Source organism: Doryrhamphus excisus, linkage group LG9, assembly GCF_037039965.1.
Source record: "Doryrhamphus excisus strain RoL-2023G ecotype Guam linkage group LG9, RoL_Dexc_Guam_v1.1, whole genome shotgun sequence".
In the NCBI taxonomy this organism is placed as follows: domain Eukaryota; kingdom Metazoa; phylum Chordata; class Actinopteri; order Syngnathiformes; family Syngnathidae; genus Doryrhamphus; species Doryrhamphus excisus.
The window spans coordinates 11,096,434-11,124,259 of record NC_136365.1 but is presented as its reverse complement, the minus strand read 5'-3'; the positions used below and the strand labels follow the sequence as shown (position 1 = coordinate 11,124,259).

At 42.5% G+C, this 27,826-nt stretch overlaps 1 protein-coding gene across 3 annotated transcripts in view; it reads right to left on the bottom strand.

Annotated features, from left to right (window-relative positions):
* The window catches only part of mad1l1 (mitotic arrest deficient 1 like 1), a 58,103-nt gene extending 34,178 nt beyond the window's left edge, over window positions 1-23,925 (bottom strand). For 2 of the 3 annotated variants that reach the window (XM_078793395.1, XM_078793394.1), the window contains exons 1-11: window positions 23,562-23,925; window positions 23,082-23,221; window positions 22,872-23,012; window positions 22,557-22,736; window positions 22,369-22,493; window positions 22,227-22,308; window positions 22,016-22,146; window positions 20,108-20,222; window positions 19,104-19,165; window positions 10,016-10,102; window positions 8,294-8,438 (exon numbers count right to left, since the gene is read on the bottom strand). In XM_078793395.1, the coding sequence (XP_078649521.1) occupies window positions 8,294-8,438; window positions 10,016-10,102; window positions 19,104-19,165; window positions 20,108-20,222; window positions 22,016-22,146; window positions 22,227-22,308; window positions 22,369-22,493; window positions 22,557-22,736; window positions 22,872-23,012; window positions 23,082-23,210 (1,197 nt within the window). In that variant the 5' untranslated portion in view covers window positions 23,211-23,221; window positions 23,562-23,925. The remainder of the gene's footprint in view (window positions 1-8,293; window positions 8,439-10,015; window positions 10,103-19,103; window positions 19,166-20,107; window positions 20,223-22,015; window positions 22,147-22,226; window positions 22,309-22,368; window positions 22,494-22,556; window positions 22,737-22,871; window positions 23,013-23,081; window positions 23,222-23,561) is intronic. The other variant, XM_058091638.2, reaches the window with a different exon arrangement.
* Between the last annotated feature and the right edge of the window lie 3,901 nt (window positions 23,926-27,826).

Sequence of the window (27,826 nt, the reverse complement as noted above, 5' to 3'; positions counted from 1 at the left end):
AAGACTCATTACCATTTTCACCACCTGCGTGTGATGCCGGAAAAGACAACGGGACGGGAAACTGCCGGCGGGTTGACCTTAAGAGCAAAAAGTCTGACACTCTTAATTGGAAGCAGGCGAGAATTCCATTTTCTACTTTTTTAAAAAGCATCACAGTAATCCCTCGTTTATCTCCGTCATGTGGCTCCAAACCCAACCGTCATATGGGAATTTCAAAATTCAGAAATGGAACACCTGAAAACCTGCTCTCGAGCGCTCTGACCTTTCAGCAGGACGATGACCCTAAGCACACAGCCCGTATTTGAGAAGCACCGGTGTCGGCCAAGAATATGTGCAATTTATGAGCGATAATCAAATGATGATATCGTGAGGGATGATGTGTAAGCCTGCAAGATATATCGAAATAATATCGTCATTGTGATATCTGCACTTGCGATATCCATATCGAAAAGATGCAGGATAAATTCTATTTAATTAATGCATAAGCAACACATGTCTTCCATGCGCGCTTTGGCCAATCCGGTGCTACTTTATACGGGCGCAACCTCAAGATGCCGCTTTGTTATTGGCCAGAGCGAACCATTCTCTCGTTCTCGGTGGAGAACCTGTAGGTTTAACGAAGATATGGATGTAGACCAAAGCAGACAGCAGCTGTTCCGAAAAGATACTACACCGCCGGAATTTGGGACTACTTTGGTTTTACAACACAGGACGAATCACAGACAAGTTATTTGCAAGTCATGCCATAAAACAGTGGCTCTGTCGAGGGGAAACACAACACATCTCAACAGCCACTTACAACAACAACATGGACCTTTACGATGTGTATTTGTAATCTAAAACTGCAGGTAAACAAAAGGCAAATTCTCAAACGAGCATTAATGAAAGTTTCGCTTCTGTCACTTCTTATGAGAAAACTTCGAAGCGACACAAAGCTGTAACTACAGCCATTACCCGATGTATAGCGAAATGTAAATGCTCCGTTCATGCTGTGTGTAAAGAGGGCTTTTTGGAAATGGTAAAAGGAGTTTAACTAAGATATTAGGTGCCATCACAAACATAGTTCTCCCGAGTCGCTATTGCTGAGATGTAAAATGTAAAACACTTGTATGAAGTCCTTAAAGGCAGAACCCAGTGAAGTGGATTTTTATGCTAGCACCACTAGCATAAAGGTAAATGGCAACTTATTGACACGGTGTGGCAACAACAAAAATAGCTCATCAAACTTTCATTTTTTGCCGGTATAATGCTATAGCTATCGATGTAAGAACGTCATGGAGGTTGGTAGATATCATCTCTTAAATGAAACTCTTATAAGCTATTTTTTTATCATCATATCTGTCCGAAGAAATGCACCTGTGGTTGTACCAGGTATTAAAATTGATCAATAAACTGAAGAAACAAAGCTGGCCAAATAATTTTTCCATGACTATGTACAATTTGGTGAATGGGAAGTTTAAAAATGTTTATATTATAGGAACAAAGTAACACGGGCAAAGCTCCTGCTTCAAAATGCTTGCAGACTGCACTTTGAGTTTAAAGATTGTATTTTTCGAGGTAAAAAAAACTGAATGTGGATGTTAAGGTTTTGTCAAAGCTTTTGCATCAAATTGTTTCCAGTTTGCATGAAAAACATATGGACATATTCATGTGTTTTAATGCAAGTAAATGCAGCATTTGAAATGCAAAAATGACAAGTAATTTTTAGTTTGTCTGCAAAATAATGGAATAAGCAACTTTAGGGCAACATAAATGTAAACATTTGTTCTTTTACATTTGAAAGTAATTGAGTTGTGAGCTTAATTGCTTGTTTTGTGTTTTAGATAAAATATGGTTCATGCAGACTAAACGGCATTATCAACTTGAAAAGGAATAAATATTCAACCATGTGCAAAACATTTCTGTCGTAGTTTCATTTTTATGTGGCATCGATGTGATCAGTGAGACGCACCCCCCCGCCTCCACACACACAAACACACCACACTGACACAATTAAGATATAAAACATTTCTCTCATCATTAAAGTTGGTGTTGTGTAAGCTAAAGACCTCTGATAGCAGACACGGCTGCTCTAATTCCTTCTGTGTGTGTGCTAATGAAAAGTTGAAAAACGTACCCTTGTTATGATTCACCAGTGGGGACGGGGTACCGCGACTGCGTGTGTTGCAGGGTCCTCTGGTAACACAAAGCTGACGGGCGGATGCCTGTCTGTAAATCATGCGGCGAAACCCAAATCATATCGGAGAACCCATGCGCGTATCGGCTGATACCGATTCAAGTAAAGAACGCAAATATCGGACGGACGATGTATCGGTCGATCCTTACTCATGATACTTCAAATGCAGCTACGGCCATATTGTGGAGTACATCGGGGGGTTGCCTACAGCCACAGCAAATTCCATGTCTGGTGGTGTTATCAACCAGATGACAGTCAACATCAAAGCTCAGACACGCTCATGGATCGGGAATCTGCGCAGGTGGTATCGTCAAATCCTGATACCTAAACAGCGCCGGTATCGGAACCCAAAAGCAATACTGCATCCCAAGTTAACTGGAGCATTCCTGTGTACTTGGTAGGCCTCGCAGCCACCATTGACGGCCAACTTTTACAGTGAGGAAAGCATTTCCTTGAGACGTGGCAGCACAAAAAGACAATAAGAGGAGAAAAAAGAAGATAAAAGCTCCTTCCTGGAAGAGCGCCTTTCGCCTCCAGTGAATGCCAAAGGATGTCAAGGGTGCAGGTGCAGGAATAAGGGACAGTCCACGGATAAATATAATTCCCGTTCACCTGCCTCCTTATTAAAAGTACCGTAGCTAGCATGCCCATGCTCAGCCTCGCATTCTTGGCTGTTCCACATCTCATTGGCAGCCAGAATATCCAACCACTACTCCTCATGCAAATGTTATTCCAATCATTCCAATACCTCCATTACATTATTAGAGAGCGACAAAGCAATGACAGAGAAGGAAAAGAAAAGTTAAAAAAACGCTGTGAACCAACATGCGGATGAAAAAGATCCGCTGTGGCGACCCCGTAATCAGGGAAAAAAACAGAAAGAAAGAAACAAACGTGTATGTGTTGGAAAGCGGTACTTTCGTACCAGAATAACAGTCCTCTCCTGACTGGCCGGCATGTGGCAACAATAGCATCACAGCGTGAAAGCAGCCAGTGGCTGTGGCTGAGGATAAAAACTCTACGGTAAGATGCCACCAATGGTACATGAAGCCGCTATGTTGGGGAGGTTGTGTGGGAAACTTCCTTATTGACTTGTTTGTTATGTATTATTGTCTGACTAAACCAGTGGTGTCATTGGCTTAGGTTTTTATGGTGCTGTTTTGATTCGTTTCAATAATTGTATCTTTTTATTGTACAGTATCTTTAATGATTGCTGAACACAACACTAACTACTAGTAGAACACACACTGCGCATAATGGAAGCTATGTCATCTGGTTGGAATGCTATTGAATCAATGAAAAGAAATATGAATGAATGCTAGAATGATCTTTATTGCCATATGGAGCTGAACTTTTTGCCAATATGAAATATTAATGCATGTTGTCTGGCCTTTACAAGTCAGTTGTAGTTTTGTTTTTTTTGCACAGCTTGGTTTTGCACCCAGTGAGAATTATATTGTTTCCTTTTTTTCCTTATACCCAGCAACTGAAGCTGTTGTTTCCTGTGAATTAATTCATTGGTTTTTGACTGGCTGTTTTGGTCCACTTAGCCCTTTTCCAAAAACATTGCTAATATATCATTTCATTTAAATGTAATCTTTGTTTGCCTGCCACGAACGCCAACATGTACATATGAAAAACAGTGATTATTGCAAGCGATAAAAAGATATCTGAATACAACACAATTAAATACATGTATTTGTACGCTTGTGTCTTCGTTGGAATAGGTGTGTATGCTATGTCAGTTGGTTCTTCTGTTGCAGGCATGTGTTTGGCCAGCTATGTGGGGCGGGTTGAGCATGACCTGTGAACCAGGAAGTGCGGGAATCAGTGTGTGTGCTGCGCTCTGGTGGTGGAAGTGTGAAAAATAAAGTTGACTGGAAGCAGCCGTTCGCCGTGTTCTTTTTTGGTATTGAAATCCTTAAGCAAAGATTGATTTAAGCTGCTTTTGTATCGATATACAGTGAAGAAAATAAGTATTTGAACACCCTGCTATTTTGCTATTTCTCCCACTTAGAAATCATGGAGGGGTCTGAAATTTTCATCGTAGGTGCATGTCCACTGTGAGAGAGATAAACTAAAAAGAAAAATCCAGAAATCACAATGCATGATTTTTTAACAATTTATTTGTGTGATACAGCTGCTAATAAGTATTTGAACACCTGAGAAAATGAATGTTAATATTTGGTACAGTAGCCTTTGTTTGCTATTACAGAGGTCAAACGTTTCCTGTAGTTTTTCACCAGGTTTGCACACACTGCAGGAGGGATCTTGGCCCACTCCTCCACACAGATCTTCTCTAGATCAGTCAGGTTTCTGGGCTGTCGCTGAGAAACACGGAGTTTGAGCTCCCTCCAAAGATTTTCGATTGGGTTCAGGTCTGGAGACTGGCTGGGCCATGCTAGAACCTTGATATGCTTCTTACGGAGCCACTCCTTGGTTTTCCTGGCTGTGTGCTTCGGGTCGTTGTCGTGTTGGAAGACCCAGCCACGACCCATCTTCAATGCTCTGACAGAGGGAAGGAGGTTGTTCCCCAAAATCTCACAATACACGGCCCCAGTCATCCTCTCTTTAATGCAGTGCACTCGTCCTGTCCCATGTGCAGAAAAACACCCCCAAAGCATGATGCTACCACCCCCATGCTTCACAGTAGGGATGGTGTTCTTCGGATTGTACTCTTCATTCTTCTTCCTCCAAACACGCTTATTGGAATTATGACCAAAATGTTCTATTTTGGTCTCATCTGACCATAAAACTTTCTCCCATGACTCCTCTGTATCATCCAAATGGTCATATGCAAACTTAAGACGGGCCTTGACATGTGCTGGTTTAAGCAGGGGAACCTTTCGTGCCATGCATGATTTCACATCATGACGTCTTAGTGTATTACCTACAGTAACCTTGGAAACGGTGGTCCCAGCTCTTTTCAGGTCATTGACCAAGTCCTGTCGTGTAGTTCTGGGCTGATTCCTCACCTTTCTTAGAATCATTGAGACCCCACGAGGTGATATCTTGCATGGGGCTCCACTCCGATTGAGATTGACCGTCATGTTTAGCTTCTTCCATTTTCTAATGATAGCTCCAACAGTGGACCTTTTTTCACCAAGCTGCTTGGTAATTGCTCCGTAGCCCTTTCCAGCCTTGTGGAGGTGTACAATTTTGTCTCTGGTGTCTTTGGACAGCTCTTTGGTCTTCGCCATGTTACAAGTTAAAGTTTTACTGACTGTATGGGGTGGACAGGTGTCTTTATGCAGCTAACGACCTCAAACAGGTGCATCTGATTCAGGATGATACATGGAGTGCAGGTGGACTTCTAATGGGCAGACTAACAGGTCTTTCAGGGTCAGAATTCTAGATGATACACAGGTGTTCAAATACTTATTTGCAGCTGTATCACACAAATAAATTGTTAAAAAATCATGCATTGTGATTTCTGGATTTTTCTTTTTAGTTTATCTCTCTCACAGTGGACATGCACCTACGATGAAAATTTCAGACCCCTCCATGATTTCTAAGTGGGAGAAATAGCAAAATAGCAGGGTGTTCAAATACTTATTTTCTTCACTGTAAGCAGACCAAATTGGCTGGCGGGAGATGAAAAGGGCATCGTAGTAACCGGATTGTCATAATAATCGGGTATCGTACTAACAGAACTAATTATATCATAAAAGACTAGAAATTTTCCGGGAAATGAAAATAGTATCGTAATAAGTAGTAATTCGTTATAACCGATATCGATATAACGAGACTTTACTGTAGTATATATACATAAAGCACCACTTACACTATGTACTATGTCCATTTAAGACATATAGTATATATACATACAAAAGCACCACTTACACTATGTACTATGTCCATTTAGGACATGTAGTGTATATACATAAGCACCACTTACACTATGTACTATGTCCATTTAAGACATATAGTGTATATACATAAGCACCACTTACACTATGTACTATGTCCATTGAAGACATATAGTGTATATACATAAGCACTACTTACACTATGTACTATGTCCATTTAAGACATAGTATATATATGTACATAAGCCCCACTTTGTACACTATGTACTATGTACATTTAAGAAATAAATATTTAACCAATTGATTGTTCATTATTTCGTTAAATGTTGTATTTTTCTTGTGAATTTGTTATTGCTCTTTAAAATTTATTTGTATATTTTTTCAATGGCTCGATTAATCAACCAAAATTTCACTAGAATACTCGATTACCAAAATATTCAATAGCTGCAGCCCTATTAAGAGCAGTTAGAAAAATGGTTAGGATCTACATTTGACACTGTTGGAGGTTCTAAGTCGAGCTTGAAAATGCAAAAAAAGAAGAAAAAAAAGCAGCATTCAAGTGAAATAGGCTGTTGATCAAAGGTTGAAGAGTACAGCGTTTAAAAGGTCTAAAGTTGGTGACAATGTGGATTGAATGTGATTTAGTGCCAGGGATTCTCATGTCATGTCATGTCATGTCTGGATGGCAAAGGCAACAAAGCTTTCTCTCTTTGAACAAGGTGGGATGGTCGAGCTGCATAAGCAAAATCATGTCATTTCTTTTCTCTTTTAAAACACTAAAATACATTGGAATTAATCATTATATTACAGTAAATATTATTTTATTACAATACCCTAGTTATTTCCACAGTTTTTGAATGTTTAATGCGATTTGTCCTACTTTTTCGACGGTCATTGAATGCACCGATGCACCGTTCTCCGATGCCCAGAGAGATGTGTGGATGTATTTTCCCTCTTTCTTTCACCTCATACTTGCTCCTAAATGCTGATACTACGTGGGAATGCATCAAGGTAAGATTTGATGACTTTCAGTGCAAATGTGCATCGTTGTGGTAGTTCTAAGCTAAATGGCTAATGCTAGCACAACACTGGACTTCAGCCACGGTCATTACATTGACAGCCCGTCAATAGCAGCTGGAAGTCCAATTTAGCTGTTAGTTCAATGTAAACATCATCAGAGAGATGTAAAATGTGAGTTGGGCCACTCTTATGCCAAGGTAGCACTGTATATGACGATAAAAACAATACCTGCACTGCTCCAGTCTCTGTAATCTGTGATACACATAACTTTGGTCTTGCTACAGAGCCATCTGCGGGGGCTATGAAGCTAACTTTAACAATCTAAATACTCTTTTCTTTCTCCATTTCCCATCAATATTTGTTCCAGCTTGTGGCGACAGAGTTGTACTGTGCTTCAACCAAACGTTGGGGGCCGAGGGTCAAACAGGAGGAGCGCACGGTAAAGGCGCAGCAAATAATTTGCCACCGTTAAAGGGAACTTCCGTTAACGCCTCATTAACGCGTTAACTTTGACAGCCCTAATTAAAACGGATGGTTTTTGCGGGAAGCTTGAAATCCAAAGAAATACAGCTCAGTAGATGCAGATTCTGGAAGCTCTAGAAGGCTTTGCATGCTGGTTATTGTGTGTAGATGCTCTATAGGAGTCCACAACTCAATACAAAGGGTGGAAAAATTATCATAATAGGTCCCCTTTAAGATCCATCAGTGCCAAATGTGTGGATCAGGAGTGCATTAATAAATGCTAAGGTAATGCAGTTGGGATTCAGATGAGTAGAATAAATAGAAATATCTTGCCAAAGTATCATCTATGATACGCCAAGCTAAAAGTCAACCCCTGACATCACTTCCTGACCGTGCCACCAGAACAAATTCACAGCAACACACACAAGCATGCCTCTTATTTACATCTTATTATGTCCACTGTATAGAGTCATAGGGGTGTAAAGGTGACTATATGAGTGTTATTTCAGGTCCAGTGGGCTCTCATAACATTAAAAACTGTACTGTAATTAGAAGGTCAAACAGGTTTTCTGTGCTCCAACTATAAAAATAATTGAGTTCTAAATACGGAATCTTGCTTTGCAGAAAGCCTGATCACAGTTGGATCTGGGACCAATGAACTGCCATAAACACAGGATCACTCGTTGCTGTGTATGGCTATAGGGAGCAGGATAACCAGAGTGAAAAATCAACGAAAAAGAAGAGGGAACTTGTCACAGACTGCAGAAATGGAGCCACATGACCTTCACAGGCCATGGAATTAGAGCTTTAACATTGTGTGTCACACCTTGGTGAGTAGCAGGACTCTCTTTTGCAACCGACGCTGCAGTACGTCTTGAGTCTCCTTCTTCTTCTGCTCCTCTAGAGTCTTGCCGTGCTGCTGGGACAGCTCCGCCCGAAGCTCGGACAGGGAGCGTTCCATGCTCCTCAGGCTGGCGTGAACGTGGCGGGAAAGCCGGGGGTGAGAAAAGACAAAGCACTCCAGATCAATAATGTGCCCAGAAAACAATCTCGGGCTTGTTTATGCTCACTGAAAACAACGTCATAGAGCAGGGGTCTCAAACGCGCGGCCCGCGGGCCCAATGTGGCCCACAGGACACTAGTTTGAGGCCCCCGCCTTGATATGAAAGTTTAATGTTAGCGCGGGCCCCGCAAGTTTGATATGGATGCTGTATGGTATCATGTACCCAGAAAAAAATATTACGTTTGATTAATGTTCATGTTAAAGGTTAAATAACTGTTAATAGTTATCCTCCCTATCCGTGTGGAAGTGGTAAGTTTTTGGCTTTTTCAGTTTAAAGGAAATAACTTGGAGGCTACCGTTTAGGTCGCTAGCTCTCTAGTTTGCGAGTTAGCATGTGTCTCAAGACCCTGCAGTTGCGTAATATGTTGTAAATAAAAAGAGTATAAATGTGACTATAGTCGTGTTTTGTCATGTCTACAGGACTCTAATAATGCTTTGTTAATTTTAATCTGAAAAAAATAATTTGTCTACCCAACAACTACATGTGGTTTCTTAATTTTTAATTATTTGCCGTTTTATTATTATTATATTTATTTATTACTGATTGATTGATTTTCTTTATTCTTTATCTTGTTTTGTGTAGAAAAATAAAAATGAAGATATTTGAGAACAGTGGAAGGTTTTATCAGAGCTTTTCTTGTAGAAAATTGGAACCAAAGCAAAGTTTATTATTTTTCTGTTTTTAATAAATGTAATGTCAATGTAATATTCTATAAATGTCCTGATGGCTTTATTTATAGAACAGGGTGGTCAATGGAAGCAGGTGGATAGGTTTAGCTAGGTAGGTACCAGGCCTGGTGCCCACTAGACTAGATTTATGAACAAGTACACCGTCTGCTTCAGCAGCAACAGAACCAATGTTGTAATAGTGTAGAAGAGCAAACTGTTCCATCAGCATTAACAGCATGGATGCTGTCGTAGGAACGGTACGGGCATGCAGACCGAGGGGACATACATCGGGATGGAAGGCGTACACGCTGAGTAAATCAGCCTTCACGTACCCTAAACATTAGAGACAGGCGATTCCTTGGACGTGGTGTGGAGTGGCCTGATCAATGTGACGGTAATTATACAGGAGGAGGAGAATAATTATCCCCATTCCGACATCCCCTGTGCACACCCCCCCACCCCTTCTTCTCTTTCTAATATTGCATAATGAGGCCCATACGCTGGCCAGCAGAGACGCTTGTTAGCTAATGAAAGCTTTTTGGGCGGCAGAGAGGAGTGTGCGCACACGCCTCCCCGCAGACTTCACCTCGTCCTGAAGAGAACGCCGTTAATTAGTGAATTTCCTCTGCATCACATGTGCACACACAAAACCATAAGGAGTCCTATCAGAAGCGGGGAGCAGTTTAATTAACTTGGTGACAATTAAGGAGTTGTCCGAGATACGTCGCAATGGCGTGAGGGGGGAGCAGACAGGCAGAAACACAGCAAAAAAAAAAAAAAGAAGGGCATATCAGCAAGGTAATTCTGGTTTGTTACCGGCTGTTGAGCGTGTAGTTCTGCTCTTTCAGTGTAATCTCCCTCTGCTGGATCTGGATCACCTCCCGGGACAGATCTTCTGGTTTCCTGCAGAAATATGCCACACAGAAATGTTAGCACGCGGTCATATGGTGAGATCAATACAACAGAGGGGGAAGAAAAACAAAAACAGAGTGAGAGCGGGAGACGGCAGCACAAAGCAAACACACAGGTTACATTGTCAGAAAGGGAGCAAGAACACCAGCATGACTACCCATGTGTCGTTAGCTTCTCCATCGCTCAGCAGCTGAAAGGTGAGCGCGGCCTAAGTGAGGCGCAGTGGAAGCTTGGACACCTCAGAGATGAAATGTCCAGCGTAAACATGGACTTCAAGCAATCCATGTCCGTTATCCAGTCAACAAGGGCGGCATGGACACAGGGCAAAATAGTTTGTCGCCTAAACGGCCAGCCTTACAAATGACAAGGATGAGTGTAGAGTAGGGGTGATGAAAACATGTGACAATCTATTGCAATCTACTGACTTGACTATGTTATCTTGCATTGCTCCTCAGCAGGCTCCACTACTCTGCTCTGTGTGTGTGCCAACGACCCCACCTCCGCCCACTGAGGCTATCCTGTCCCATTGGTTTATCCTTCCTACTACCTACTGTAAATGCTGTAAATAACACACAAAAATAGGGTGTTAATAGGGTGAAAACTATTATACAACAATTGTGTTTACAACTCTCATAATGGGGGTGTCACAAAACAATACGCAAGCTTTGGTCTATGAGAACAAGACATTTCCAGTGAAAAGATACAGTGGCATGAAAAAGTTCGGGCACCCCTGATCATTTTCAAGATGTTCTTTCATAAACCTCTCAGAAAAAACAGCATGACGACCCTTGCAAGACCACAAGGCCAAGGTCAGTCCAAAAAAAAATTTCAGTCTTTCCTCATGCTTATTCCTCTCTGAGGAACATCACCTGCCTTTTCTAACATTCCGCACTACAAATTAACTCGCAAAAAATTGATTTGTGCCGATATCGGCTGCCACTGATATCGATACTCCAGGCTACAATATCGGTATTGTATGGACAGTTGTATCGGGACACCTTTCCCACCCAACATTTCGAAGCGCATAAAGAGCTACAGTACATGAAGTTCATTTGAAAAAACTACACCAGGAGGTTGACTACAGCCACAACTGCTCATGTCTATGGACCTGGCGCTAATTACAGACCCCAGAAATTTGGGGGGTTGTTGTTTTTTTTTCATTTATTTATTTTTTTTTAAAAGACCATGCACCCAGTGACTATATGAGATTGAACAGCTCACTTAAGTGGAGCATTTAAGCTAGGTTCAGAATAAACTGCCAATCCAACATGAGCAGTAGCCTCACAGTCCACAGGGACAGGAAAACAGCAAAGCTGTTGATCGTCACGGGGGGCTGGGATACGTGGAAATGAATTCCTTCCAGTTGGCCGGGCGGAGCCCCGGGTACCAAAGTAAGCTCATGACTAAAACATGAGGCGTTGTGAATCATACGATGGAATAAGTACAGCAGAGACTCCACGCTGGCCCCCGAGCACAGAGATCATCAGCCTCTAATCTCTTTGTGACTAAAGTGGAGTAAAGTACCCTCCAATGAACAATTTATTAGCTTGCTCTTTGCAAAAAGACACAAAGCATGCAAGGGGAAACAATGCCAATTTGCTGTGGATACATTACTGTTACAGCTCATGCTTGGCAATTTTCATGTCATCGATCATTTTTCAGGTGGCTCCACCTTTGCTCTGTTCTCCTAAATTTACAATTGCATCACCATGACATTTTGATATTAACTTCACTGTCATACAGGCATAAAAAAATAGTAAAAAGGTAAAAGACAGGAGGGCTGGGAATCTCAGGGTACCTCACCATACGATACGACCTGCGACACACGACTCACTCCTGAACTAAAGATGTTGAGGCAGCAACCGGAAACATCGGCTAAGTTGGCAAAAAAAACCTTTGATACTGGCTAGCCAGTATAAGCTAGCTGGGTTATCTTGGTTTAGAGTAACATGCTATATGTGGTGCTTTAGTGCTTGTTAATGTAACCCAGCGTTTTAGGTTGGGCTCTGACTTTGTGCACGCTGTGTGTTAAATAGGGACAACAGCCACACCTTCAAGAGGCACGGGTGTTGGCAACCCTACGTGACACAGCACACACGTAGGGTTTGCCGCCGCACGCCAATTGTTGTGATCAGCATTGAAGGCATTCATCAGCATATGCCGATCACGTGCTTTTTACGGAAATCGCACAATACTAATCGGTGGCCGGTCAACCAGAGGATCCTTAATCCCGAATGATAGTTCAATGTATTGATAGTTCAGCTTCAGCACACGGCTAAACACCAATCCAATCAGAGTATAAACACTAACGAGCTCTTACTGTTCCAGGATCGGTATGTTGGAATAGGAGCGCAATTAGACATGTGTTTGTAAACATCGGGAGGACGTGTGGGAGATAATCCACAGTAAGGGGAGGAGGGGCTTGTAAATATGTATTTACACTCAGTAACAGTGTGAGCCTCAGTCACATGGCTGCCCTTTGCCAACGGTAAGCGCCCTGTATGCTGTTTTTTAAAATTCATCCAAAGCACGGATGCAGCGGGCCCGATACGCAGCAACCAACGACACTTGACGACTTTTGGACCGTCAACTCTGTTCAAGTTGCAGAGCGATAAAGCAATAAAGTGCAAATGAAAGGGATGATTGCAACTGTGCATGGTTTCATGTCAGTCACCAAGACCACTGATGGCAGATCCATTTCAATAATACCAGCCGGGATAGAGCTCAGCACGCTCTGACCGTGTTATCCCTCCCATCTGCCAGCCCGGATGACTTTGGCCATAGAATGTTCTATACCATCGCTCACGTAAGAATCAGGGGTGGCAGAAGCACTCAGAATACTGATTCAACTATGGTGCTGAGGTCGGCACCAAAGACAGACTTTGTTGGGGTAAGGGAAAAGATTTACACTTTGTACTCGCAGGCAGATGAGTCGCATATCCCAGTATGTCGATCCATCCATCTGTCGGGAAATCTTATTAGATGAAAACCAGACATACTGGGCACTAGGCCTAAGATAATAAATGAATAAATTAATCACAATTACTGTAGACAGGGGCCGGTTTGATGGTTTCCCGGTATTAATGATGGTTTCCCGACACAGCTCTATGTGTTATTTTTAGGGCTGTCACAATTGAATCACAATTAATTGCATTTTGTCGAGAGTTAAACTATAATGGCAGATACAAGTTTTTATATATAATAGTATTAAAGTAGACCTTGGGGTCAACAGTCCAGAACAGGGGTGCTCACACTTTTACAGCATGCGAGCTACTTTTAAAATGACCGAGTCAAAATGATCTACCCACTACAAAAATGCAGAACATCTATTTATTTTCAAATGTATTGAGGATTATTTGTACGTACAATGTATGTTGATGGACCGTACATAACCAAATGAGCCAATATTGCAAAACACACATAATTAACTATTAACATTTTTTGTAATTACCTGAGTTTACTTTGATGACTTGCACTGAATTGAATCAGCCAGGGATGCATAGTCCGGACAGTAGCTGCTGATAGCCAGGTTAGCCAGGTAAACGCACTTCGAAAAAGACATTGTGAAAAAAAAAAAGTCCACCTCCCATTCTGTATGGAAGTGATATGTTTTTGCCTTTTTACTTGGTCCAGCTCCTTCATTCATTTTAGTGACCATAAACTTTAGCGAGGGCTTAAAATCTGACGCAATTCGCCGACTAGTTTAGCACTTTGCATCGTTGTTTACGCATGAGCGGTGACCTAAAGGTCAAAATTTAGTTGTCATCTGACTGGTTGTCCTGTATGTCAATCAAGTAACGGGGATGGATGATAGGCTGACATCGTAAGTTCTGCTGCACTTAGAGACGTTGTTTGATTTGATTGGTCACCCGAAGGGCAACATTCAGTTGTCATCTGAATGGCTGCCCTGTATATCAATCAAGTGACGGCATTGATGCTAGGATGATATTTTTTTAATGTCACGCCGCGATCGACCAGTACCACCTCCGCGATCGACCGGTAGATCGCGATCGACTTAATGAGCACCCCTGGTCCAGAACAATGAAGATTGTGAAAAGGAAGTGAAGGACCGTGTGCAGGCAGGATGGAACGGGTGGAGAAAAGTGTCAGGCGTGATGTGTGATAGAAGAGTTTCAGTTAAAATGAAAAGAAAGGTATACAAAACTGGGGAGACCAGCCATGTTTGGTCTAGAGCAGGGGTCGGCAACCTTTACTATGAAAAGAGCCATTTTACCCTCTTGCCACTAAAGAGAAATAGCCTGGAGCCGCAAAACATCGGTTGAAAAGAGGGTCTTCTAAAGTCTAAAAAAAGAATAGAAGAAATAGAGGTGCAGTGAACATGCATTTGTAAGGGAAGCCAACCAGTAGGGTTACCATGCTATCATCTTGGTAAACAAGAGACTAGAGGAATGTGTAAGGGATGCCAACCAGTAGTGTTATCATGCTATCATCTTGGTTAAACCTCACTACCTGACGCCTGACGAAATGTGTAGCACAGTCAATTGACAGCCTGTTTCTTTTAGCTGGCGACCAACAGCTGGATCAGGAAGGAGTACATCAAAGGGACATTACATGTTAGAGGCCTTGGATATAAAGTCCGAGAGGTCAGACTGAGATGGTTGGGACATGTCCAGAGGAGAGATAGTGAATATATTGGTAGAAGAGAGGTAGGGGGTGTAGAGGAAGACCAAAGAGGAGGTTTATGGATGTAGTGAAGGAGGACATGAGGGTAGTTGGTGTGAGAGAGACAGATGCAGAAGACAGGGTTGGATGGAGGAGATTGATTTGCTGTGGCAAAGCAAAGCTTTTCAAAGCAAAAAAATGAAATCAAGACGGTATTTGTACTTTTAAAGTACAGTAATCCCACACCAGTTCACGCTTCCAATTTCATGGCTTCACACTGTCACAGTTTCTCAAAAACATGATGATGATGATCAGTAAAGATGACACATAAAGACTATGCATAAACACTGTATGGAGTGCTACGCATGTACTGTAGGTGATCTATGATTGACAACCCGCCATGTTCCCCCGTTTGGTTTTCGTCTAGAATTCCTTTGAGTCAACAGTTTTACCTTGTACCGGCATGTGACAATAGAATGGTGGGTTTGTTATTGTTGATATCGACTGTGTCCCTTCCTTGTGCAGTATTATGATTTTGGCCTCTTTCCATTTTACTGGTATTTTTTCTCTCATCAGAATATGGTTGTAGTCCTTTGGAAGATGTTTGTTTATCTTCCATCTTAAGCATGTCACCCGGATGGGCATCCAATCCTGGTGCTTTGTTGGCTTTCATGTGTTATGTTGCCTCGTCATGTTCTCTTGTTGTTACATCTCTTGACATGGTTCCATTTCCAGTCTTGGTAGCATTTCTTTCCATCTCTCATTTGGCTAACTGTTAATCTGCTTTGGTCCTTTTGCACTTTACACTCTCCCCCTATTCCTACTTCTGGCTCTTCTCATCTTCCTTACTCCCTTTACGAGTTCAGTATATTCTGTCTTTTCTTTTCTATTTTTCTGAGGTCTTTATGCTTATCAAGCTCAATTTGTCTTCCTCAGGCCTGCTTTTGTGTTGTTTTCTTTAGAAGCTATTTCAACAGCTGCCTCAATCACTCTTGTGGATGTGAAGTCCAATTTACTTTGATCTGCATTTTCTGAGTGTCCAGGCTTCCTAGTGGAACTCCTCCATCCTATTTCTCAGGTGGTTTATTTTACTTTTTGATGACCTTTATCTTGCCAACTTCCATTTCAGTGGCATTTTTGTTCTGACCGTCCTGTGATCACTACCAGTGTGCACGATTGACACTGCAGTCCTCTCCAATCCTTTGTTGGCTGCTCAGCATGCAGTCAATCTGATGTCTTGTTTCCCAGGTCCAGCATCTGTATTTGTTTTGCTTAAATAGAGTGTTGACTATTATCAGTCTTGGTTGTGTTGCAAAGGAAAGGAGCATATCCCCTCTCCAGTTCCTTACCCATGTTAGCATTGAAATCTCCCATTGCTTTGCTCATACATGTTTAAAACCCTCTATACAATGGCTGAAGAAATCCACTCTCCTTGGCTTCTTCTGTTTTTCCATAGTTTTACTCCTTTCACTTCTTCCATCCACGTCTATTCACGTCGACCTACCACATCCCATTTGAAGTTCTTCAATTCATCCGTAAGCAATTCCATTGATTCACCTGCCCTTTAAGATGTTGATTTTTATTTGTCCCTTCTTGTGACTTCCATCCTGTATAGATATTGGTCCTGTATATTGCTCAGATCTACATCTGGCATCAGGTCTGGGAGGATCCTGGCTGCCTGTGCCCCTCTTGGTGGTGGCCTTTTCGACCTTTCCTTTTGTCTTTGTTTCTTAGGGCTGGATCATATGGGCTGTTCCATCCTGTACTGCACACTCCCTATTCCCACCCCCCCGCTTGAATCCATGAAAGTTGTCACTTTATTAAAAAAGATAATAAAGGTCTATAATTATGACATCTTAAGTAAATACAGTGGTACGCCTGACAATTTTCCAGATGTTCTTTTCTAAATGACTGGTTGTTGGGATCAGCCATTCCAGGTATATATCATGTGTTTTTGACCCTTGACCTACATACACAAGTGAAGCCAATCATGAGAAAGGGTAATTAAGGTGGCCAATTGCAAGTTGCATCTTCACTGAAGAGTAGCACCATGGTAGCCACAAAACAACTGTCACATGACCTGACAGCAAAGATTGTTTAACATCATGGTCTCGGGCGGGGGGGCAAACTGCGGCCCAGCAAACATTTGAACCCGGCCCGCCAGTTGCTTTCTCAGTATTTCAACTTTTAACATACAAACTGGCAACATGACTTGCAAGTCGGATGTCTTATTTAGTAAAAAAAAACAAAACAACAAAACTGTAAAATTAAATTACATAGTTTGATGTGGTCTGATGTTTAATGTGCTCCTGAAAAAGGGACATGAGAACATACAATAGTATAATACTTTTACAGATAAAATTAGACAAATAATTTAAGGAAAATTATAAGAATACAATAGTGTGTATGTGTGTTAAATATATTCTCTGGCCCCCGGGCAATTGTGTTAACTCAATGTGCCCCACGAGTCAAAATATTTGCCCACCCCTGGTCTACCGGTAATAAGGCTAGCTCAGAGATTTCAGCTATCAAGTTCCACTCTGAGGAACATAATGGGGAAAAGGAAGACTACAGGCACAGTTCTAGTGGCAGGCCAAGAAAAGTCTCAGATAAGCAGAGGCCAAGGATGGTGAGAACAGTAAAAATCAACCCACAGACTAGCTCCAAAGACCTCCAACATGATCTTGGTGCATATGGTGTCACTGTGCATCCTTCAACTATTCAGCTATTCTGGGAGAGTCATGGGGACAAAGCCTTTTCTGATCACATGCCACAAAGGGAGTAGCCACTCCCTTTGAGGTATGCTAAAGCACATTTGGACAAGCCAGCTTCATTTTGGAATAAGGTGCTGTGAACTGATGAAAGTAAAATGGAGTTATTTGGACATAACGCGGGGCGGTATGCATGGCGGATGAAGAACACAGCATTCCAAGACAAACACTTGCTACCCACAGTAACATTTGGTGGTGGTTCCATCATGCTGGGGGCGCTGTGTGGCCAGTGCAGGTACTGGAGATCTTCAAGTTGAAGGTGGAATGGATTCCAGTCGGTATTAGCAAATTGTTGGCAACAGTCTTCAAGAATCAGTGACAAAGTTGAAGTTGGCTGAAGTTACTTCCAACAAGACAATGACCCTAAAGACTGCTCAAATGGAATGGTCCAAAATACGTTCAACCGGAATCCAGAACCTCATTGGAAGCGATAGGACGCATTCATTTTTGCAAAAGGAAACCTGCCTACTTTTGTTGAAATAATTATTGCCCACTTTCTGCAAACCCTACAAACCCTACTACAATTAATTTGATTTCTTCTCCATCACTGTGTTGGTGTGCTGTATGATATATTTACCGGGAATGACTGATCCCAACAACCAGTCATTTAGAAAGGAACATCTTGAAAATTATCATGCATACCACTGTATGTATACATGTATGTATGGGTGGGTGTTTGCATGTCTGTTCGTCTGTCTGCTCTCTCTGACAAGATGGGTCACTCTGAATTTCTGGTTCTATAAGTGGAAAGAAGGGAGAGAGTAGGGCCTCATCTCATTCAGCCTCTTTATGGAGGCGAGCTACTGGCTGCAGTAACTACTAGCTAGCTGGAGCTCCAGGAGCCAGCATAGGCTCACATGAAAGCCAACACAACAGCGATTTAAAAGTGAATGCCACGGCCACATGCCTTAAATGAAGGGGAAAAATGGTCTAAAAAAACTTGTGATAACATTGAATATGGCCGCTATATATAATAGTATAATATCGTAGCATATCCTAATTTCTATCGTGACAGGCCTACTTGCACATTTTCCTTGTTTGCATGGAAGTCCAGCCCGCTATGTGAACCACTGCACTACCACATACTGCTCTCTGCAGTGACGTTATGTTCAATGAAGAACTTTTACCACCAGAGAGAGAACTCAAGTCATCTTTCCAGCCAAGTGAGTGGTGAGGAAAAGCAAATGAGAGACGCACGCTGATGCTAACTGATTAGTTGTACAAACGTGCAGGTCAATTCAAAGTTAACATTGTGTACATTTGCCTCATTGGCACACCTCCGTTATCATTTTGCATGGCTCTGGGGTGTGTGTGTGTCCAGGGCAGCCAGTGTTTATGTGTCAGATCTGCTCAGCCACTCAGAAGGAAACGTGCAATCATTCTCTCATTACCTGTTTAGACAGGAAGCATTAAGACAAACACGGGAGGGTAATTAGCATGCACAAGTAGACGTGCGCACCACTCCATGAAGCACTCTGAGTTGCGTGTTGTTTTTTTACAATCCCACAGCGCCACCTGCAGGTCTCTGTGCTCTATTACACACGTGAGACCACAAATGAAGCAGAGGTCGTCCTTGAAGGACTTAGGCCGTCACTAACCTGATGTTGAGTCCGGTGGATTCGCCAAGGTTTTCCCATGCTCGGATCTTCTCTGACAACCTCTGCAGGTGGGGGGGTGGGGAGGGGACAACAATTAATGGCATCTGTGCGTCACTCAAAGCCACTGAAAGCCAATACTATACAGTAACGCCTCCTTTCTGGCAGTAAATTGGTTAGACCCGGTCCAGACCCGGTTGTGATGATGAAGGATTCCTGATTTGTAAATGGAACATTTGCATAGTTAGACCATTTACTACCATCTAAACATGCTTTCCAACATCATTAGAGCCCTGTAGACATGAAATAACAGCCCTATAGTCACTTTTACAATACAATTACCCAATATGGTAGACAGAAGAGAAAACAAGAAAAACACAACATAAACATGCAACAAGCATGGGCAGAGTTCCTTGTTCTTTTTTTTTTTTTTACTTACTGTTCTGCAAAGCGGAGGTCCCCATCCACCAGGCCGTTTTCAAGTGCATTGATAAAAATAGAATGCCACCATAATTCCTCCTCCACCGAATTTCACACTTGGCACAATGCAGTCCCAAATGTACTTTGAGGCGCATGAAGGGACCCTCCGTGTTGGAGTGTGAATCAGTTACGAATGTGCAACCGGATCGGCCCGATCTCGTGGCAGAAGCGATGTTATGCGTACAGCGGATGGGAAGAGAGATGGAATGGGGACATCCCTAATCATTCATATACTTTTGATTGGGTGAGGCATTGCCAAAGAATTACTGGTCTAATGAAGTTTTCCAATGTTTTCCCCAAAATTAATTTGGACTATTTTAAAATATATTCTAGTATGGATTATGACCAATCTATGTATTTTTATTTGATACTAGTAATTAATGCTACAAACAAAACATCATTTAATTTCTCCTATTTCCAATGTATCTGAATTGTATTCACTTAGTATATACATTTATGATGTATTGTTGGTTGAATTCATAAATGGCAATTAATCGTGTATTTATCCACTTGTGAAAGGCCTGTACCTCCTTCTCCAGTTCCACATTGACCAGGTCTTCCTTGGTCTTGGCCATCCGCTCCAACTTCCTCTTCAGGCCCTCCACCTCCTCTTTCAGCAGGCCGCAGTTCTCTCTGCTCTCCCTGCGTAAGTAAATACCACACAGGGCTTAGTCACATCACAGAGAAATAAATACCACTATTTTGACCTGTCAGCATGATCCAAGATGGCGGTGGAAACAAACCGGACGGTATTTGGACTAAACAAGCGAGCCAAAGCAATTTCGGATGTGAACGGAAAAAGGTGCAAACCAGGGCGGACGTCAAGGTATCGCTGAATTGTCTATGGGAAAATCTGCTTCGGTTAGAGTCTGATTCGGTTAGAGTCCATCTTGGTTGGAGTCGGACCTTCTGGAGGGGGTTAAGGAGGCTAACCAAGGCACCACTCACAACCGCCGTGTGATGCGATGCCGGCTCCCAGCATGATGCTTTGTGGTGCTTGAGGTTGTGAGTGTGCAGTTGTTCATCATGTTTCTTCTGTTAGCACCGTGTTCCGTCCACCTCATGTTAATTCTGTGCCAAGTCATGTGCCCCAAGTCATGTGCTTCGATCTTTCAATCAACTTGACTATTAATATTTTTAATTAATTTACTTACATTTTCATTGATTTCATTAAAAACTTGGGCTGTCAATCAATTAAAATATTTGATTGCGATTAATCACATTTTTGTCCATAGATAACTCGCATTTAATCGCAGATGGAAATAAGTTTTTATCTATAATAAGTTGGGGAAATCTCTTTGTAATAAACGATTCGATGTGCAACTACAATAATTACATCAAATTTTATGTACAGGGATATCAATATGGGAACTATGGGCCATTATTATGTACAGGGATATCAATATGGGAACTATGGGCCATTATTTAAAACAATACAGTCAGCATATATTTGTATTACTATTTTTCTTTATTATTAGCATATTAACTCTTCTACATTATTTGAATGTGTGCAAATATTTATATGATTTGAACCCTCCAAGTGCAACTACTCACAAGTCGAGGCTAGTTATGCATGTATGAATGAACGTAAATACGAATATGTGGGGTTTTTAAATCGCAGTTTTTGGGAAGTAGACTATTTTGTCCAACAAAGGGACCCCAGAGGGTTAAGAAGCAGTGTTATGATGCCATTTACTGTTCAAAGTTGGAACGACACACTCCACAGATTGCAATGCGTTTGAGAGAGTGTGAACAGGTCAAACCTTTAAAAAAAATAAAAATAAGAAGAAAGCTAGTTCCAAATCTATTTGGGAAACTGTGGTGTATATACAATCATCTATTAGTTTCACTCAGAACCTGCATGTCATCGGGCATTGTGAAATGCTCCTTGCACAGAGTACAGCAGTACAACACCACGCAGACAAAAAGTCCTAAACACAACCACACCAGCGTGCTAAACTCAGCTAACACTGCTAGCTTCCTTTCACGCTCCCAAAGAGGTGGTTCAGCCAACTTCCACCGGTTCATTAAGGATGCCATTTCAACCTGCTCAGGCGGGAAGGGGGGCCAGTTGCTGGTGCATCGCGGTAGTGCTTTTATGGTACGCTATCTCCATTTTGAACAGGTGACAGACCACCAAATCGTTACCTTTAAGTGTAAAATACTCCCATACTTTTAACATCCTATTGCGAGATGTTTTCATCTCCCCCGACTCGCTGCGATTTGATGCCGTGGCGGCTGCCGCCATTTGTTTGATTCTGCGTCAACGTGCAGTTCTTGCGTCAACTTGGTTTTTGCATCGACGTTACATCGATTGTCCCAGCCCGACTTTGTATCTGCCACCGTGGATACCCCCCAACCTTCCTTCTTCCTTCCGTGTTAATGTGGATATCACAGGGCCCGAGGTGACATTCCAAGCTTTTCACGTGATTGACCTGAGAAAAAGGTTTTCCTCTCTGAGCCGCTTGACCTCCTTTTCCAGATCCGGGACCCTGGTAGCCTCGGACTTGACGTTCCTCACGATGGCGGCGTCCTGTTCCTGGAGGACCAGGCGTCTCTCCAGCTCCTTGAGGGGGATAAAAAAAAAAAAGCAAGCAGGCTCGGTGGTGGTTCCTCATCCTTTGGAGCGTGGGCTGTGTGCTGTACCTTGATCTTCATGATGTGCTCGGAGCCGGTGGACTGGGCCGCTTGGAGACTTTGACAGAGCTTAGACACCTCCTGGTACTTCCTGTTGGAAGAGGACGCTTTAGCCGTGGTTCCTAGGATTATTGCGTGGCCATGCAGTCACCTGCGTTGTAAATCCAGGTGCTCCTGCAATTCCTGATTTTCTAACTTCTTGTGAGAGATGATGGAGTCCTGATTCTGCAACGTCTGTTTGAGGTCTCTGGCCTCATCCTTCAGACAGATGATGGTCTGAAGAAGCAACACAATTTAAACAAGACATACGCTTTCCTTGAAGGTTTTGTATGTGTATACCTGGCTGGTGCTGCTCAGTCGGACATCTCGCTCCTCCAGTTTCTTGCCTAGGCTCTCCAGGTTGTTGTTGAGCACTCGGTTGACCTCCTCTTGATCTGCCAGTTTCTTCAGGGCCTCCTTCTCCCTCTCCTCCAGCTTCTTCACTCGTGACGACATTTCACTGTAGTTTTCCTCCAACAGCTGGACAAGGCAAAAGCAAAAATTGGCGTTGAAAAGATAGTAATGATCTTGTATGAGGAGTGCTCATGAAAGCTTCCTGCATCTCTACTCATGTCCTCAATGGCCGTCAAGTTCAAGTAGGAGGATCAGGTCTACCTTCAGATTGTACGCAGAGTCACTAGCGCTCCTCTCCAGCTCCACACGAACGCGCTTGTGGCTCAGCTCCATGCGTTTCTTCTCCTGGTCCAGCTGCAGGTAGCGGCTGTGAGACTGGACCCTCTCCGCTGCTTCTAACAACTATACAGGACATAAACGTCAGACCTAAAGGCTTCGTATTGTACCTATATAGCGGGCATGAGTGCATACGTCCATGTTGCGCTTGTACTGGTTCTGCAGGGTGCTGCTTGTGGTCGATGATGAAGACCCTGAGGAGCCGATGAAGGAGTTCAAAGACTTCAAGGTTGAAAAGACTGTTGTGTTCTCTTCAGAACCCATTTTAAAAGGCTCTGGGGAAGCACAGAGAAGAAGTTCCACTTTATCACTTCTTTTGGTTCATTATCCTGTGATAGCACACACACTGTCTCGGATACAAAGACATAGTGTATCTCCCACTTCCTCTTCTTATCTTGACCACATATACGCTGTCTAGGTGCAGGATATGTCTAGCAGAGCAAAAGCAGCGTTCACCGTTCAAAGCTAACAAACTGCCCGTTACCCAAAACTAGCGTTACTTTTGGACATGCCTGAATCGCGACTTTTTCTGTTAACTCAGTTGTCACATTCATTCAGCGCAACAGCGAGAGATATATGTTCTTCGAAGCTCGGCAAACATAAGGGGTAACATACTGCTTGGAGTGCCTCGGCGTCGGCTTTATGACGGCGTTTGTTGGCCTGTTGGAGGATGATAAGTTATCTTTGCAGCGCTAGCTTGCTAGCTAGCTACTCCAGTGTACGAAGAGCAGACTCCCTCCTGTTGACTCAAATACACTTATCGCGAGACTCAGCGGGATTTCCTCGGCGGCGTTCTTCTTCTTCGCTGTCCTTCTTTCTTTTTCTTATCTTTTTATTGGCGGTGGCAAACGGCTTTTGGTGTGCATTACTGCCACCCTCTGAACAGGAATGGGGAACAGACTAGCAGGCTGTGTTCGAAACCACATACTGCCTACTACATACTTCCATGCCCAAACTATCCACACTCCATACTGCATACCCAATCCATCAGACAGTATGAAAAGCGTTTACACTACAGCGTACTACAGGATAACCCACAATGCATTGAGCTCCTACCCGAGCCGAAATCGACAGGCTTGAAGCTGATTTCACTTTAGCTCTAAACTCTTTAAATATATCACTTTAGTGTTTTTTTAAATCAGACGAGAAACTGGCCGTTTAGATCACGAGTGTGCCATTTATTTGTCCAAATACAAACCGTTTACAATTTCGTTCGGAAAAAATTCGAAAAGTTGAAGTTAGCTAGTGAGCAACGCACTTCCGGTTATTTTCACAAAATAAAACACCCCCTTACTTTTCTCATACAAAAAAGCATAGTGATAAATCACTGCTTTTACTTTGCTTTTACTTCTCGCATACTGCCATTGTAGAGACGCTGCATACTCAAATAGTATGAGTCGTAGGTAAGTGTGCGGTTTCGAACACAGCCTAAATCTTCTATAATCTATTTATAAGTCCAGTTTTTCTTAAAAAGGAAAATATATGTCTATATAACACATGTCTAAAGTTTAATTGAAAAATATTAGCGAGATTGAACTTGATCTTTTCCTGAATAAACGTATCCTCCAGTGCACTTCTCTCCTGTTGGTATTGTCTGCAATCTATTGTAAATGTCAGCCTTTTGTCAAAGCAGATTCCCAGATATTTAAATGATTGGACCACTCCCAACTGCTCATCATAAAGTTCTATGTTAATCTGACCTTGGTTCATCTTTTTGGAGAACACTACCACTTTTGTCTGCAGATGGTGCAAACATGGAGACTCCAAATGAGCCATCAACCCGACTAAAAATGTCATTGATCAGAACAGAAAACAGGACTGAGCTGACTCTACTGCCTTGAGGTGTACAATTTTCCACCACCAACCAAGAACTACGGTCCCTCCCAACTCTCACTGAGTTCTTCCTCTCTGTAAGGAAGTTCCGGAACCACTACCCCCTCCTTCCACATCATATCCATCATTCTGGATCATTAGCATGCTATGTATGGCCTTGTTGAGAACCTGCACCATTCTGGATAGTTAGCATGCTATGTATGGCCTTGTTGAGAACCTGCACCATTCTCGGTCGTTAGCATGCTATGTATGGTCTTGTTGAGAACCTGCATCATTCTGCATGGTTAGCATGCTAGGTATGGCCTTGTTGAGAACCCGCATCATTCTGGATAGTTGGCATGCTATGTATGGCCTTGTTGAGGACCTGCACCATTCTGGATAGTTAGCATGCTATGTATGGCCTTGTTGAGAACCTGCACCATTCTCGGTCGTTAGCATGCTATGTATGGTCTTGTTGAGAACCTGCATCATTCTGCATGGTTAGCATGCTAGGTATGGCCTTGTTGAGGACCTGCACCATTCTGGATAGTTAGCATGCTATGTATGGCCTTGTTGAGAACCTGCACCATTCTCGGTCGTTAGCATGCTATGTATGGTCTTGTTGAGAACCTGCATCATTCTGCATGGTTAGCATGCTAGGTATGGCCTTCTTGAGAACCCGCATCATTCTGGATAGTTGGCATGCTATGTATGGCCTTGTTGAGGACCTGCACCATTCTGGATAGTTAGCATGCTATTTATGGCCTTGTTGAGAACCTGCACCATTCTCGGTCGTTAGCATGCTATGTATGGTCTTGTTGAGAACCTGCATCATTCTGCATGGTTAGCATGCTAGGTATGGCCTTGTTGAGGACCTGCACCATTCTGGATAGTTAGCATGCTATGTATGGCCTTGTTGAGAACCTGCATCATTCTGCATGGTTAGCATGCAGAATGCTAATGTATGGCCTTGTTGAGGACCTGCACCATTCTGGATAGTTAGCATGCTGTGCATGGCCTTGTTGAGGACCTGCAGCATTCTGGATAATTAGCATGCTATATATGGCCTTGTTGAAAACCTGCACCATCCTCGATCGTTAGCATGCTATGTATGGTCTTGTTGAGAACCTGCACCATTCTGCATAGTTAGCATGCTATGTATGTTGTAACAATTACCTTCCATTTGTCACTAGGGCCTTCTTTATTGCTTACTTTTGCGTGTATTTTCTTTCTTAGTTTGTCTTCCATCATTATATATTCCACTGCTTGCCTCTGACCATGATTGTTTCCTTGCCATTTTTACCTGTGTATAATCAATTTCCTTAGTCCCTTCATCACTATCATTGTCTGAATTACAGCCCATTGTTACATGGTACAGCCTGGTTGCATCCACCCTTCTTGCCTTCCGTTCCTGCCTTGGCACAACATGGCGTAGGTTCATACTCCTTACAGTGCAGAGCTACACTTTTTGGTAGTAGAAATGGTGCCATATATCGCAAAACTACCCCATCACTGGAAAACAACATTTAGGGTTTTTTGACATCGGTATTTAGTTGTTTTTTTGTTTGTTTGTTTGTTTTTTAGTTTTGCTAGTTTTTAATGAAACACCTTTGCAATCTTGTCGATATAAATACGCGAATGTGTGTCAAGAGAAGCGATACAAAAGTATTTTGAAGCAGCAGAACATCTTTGTCCTATTCAGGTGAACTCAGGCATCACATACAACATCTGTCCAGCAGATGGCAGCACCGCTAGATTAGACTTTTTGGTCAGCTTCAAGTCCATTTAAGATTGAGAAAAGCGGTAGAAAATGAATGAATGAATAATGGGGGGGAGATGATGGAGGGGTGTGAACGCCACTTGAAAAGGTCAGAAGAAGAATGGTGACATCAGCGCTCCTTTTCCCTGTGCGGCTGTCTCTTTCACTTATATCTTTTCAGCCTCAAGAGCATCCCGCTTATTTTGGTGTCCTGTCTTGTCCTCAATCCTCCGCCCCCAACCCACCTTTATTTTTTTTTCACAGTCTGACTCAGCCGCCTCCCCCGCAGCGGGGCTGAATGGGTCAACTGACATAACCCACATTGGGATAAGCGCATACATGTAGGCGCCGGGAGCAAATGAGCAGAAGCGCCTGCAGGTGAATCCTCCATGGCCATCTGCTGTGACACTTGCTGCTCATCAAGAACACCCTGACATCAAATACCTTTTTACTCACTTTGTTTCAATTTTCAGCTTTTCATCAGAAAAACCTTCGTCCTTGTTGACTTTAAAGCGGGCTTAGTTTTCCATTAGTACAGTAAACCTCGGATATATCGGATTCAATTGTTCCCACTGGTTTTGTCCCATATAAGCGAAATCCGTTATATGCGTATACCAGAAAATGTCCGTTTTACGCATATATCGGATTTATATCCGTTATAAAAAGGCACTTCCTTGACTATGTTTCCAATGTACCTGGACTGGGCAATGAAAAGAGACGTAAGGTAATGAGAATTTAACTTTATTGGACTCTGAGCATAACAAATTGTTAATTAAGCTAGGCCATGTTACGCCCGTCAGGCCTATGTTATTTCCAATAGTGAGGTTAAGATCTCATTCACTGCTGTGCTAGTATTATTGACGTCACTCACTTTTATATTTGTCCTAAATCTGGAGCCAGGAGAAAGACACGATGCGGCCATCCGATATATGCAAGGGAAATTGGAACGGGACTGGAGATTTTGTCCGAAATAGCCGAAATCCGTTATAAAAAATCCGATATATGCAATGAATTTTATTGGAAATGCATTACAGAAAAATCGGTTCTTTTTTTCTGTCCGTTGTGAGCGAATTTCTGATATATCTGAGTCCGATATATCCGAGGTTTACTGTATTTTTATTTGTGATGTACAACGAGATAGGAGTCAAGGTACGTGGCATATTGGTTTACCAGCAACAACCCTTCCCTAACAGCTAATGGCTACAGCCCCACACCACTCAAACCAGAAATCTCTCAATTACAATATTGTGGGTCACCACACAGCCACCACACAATTTACCAAGAAAAAACAATAAACAGCACAGTCAGG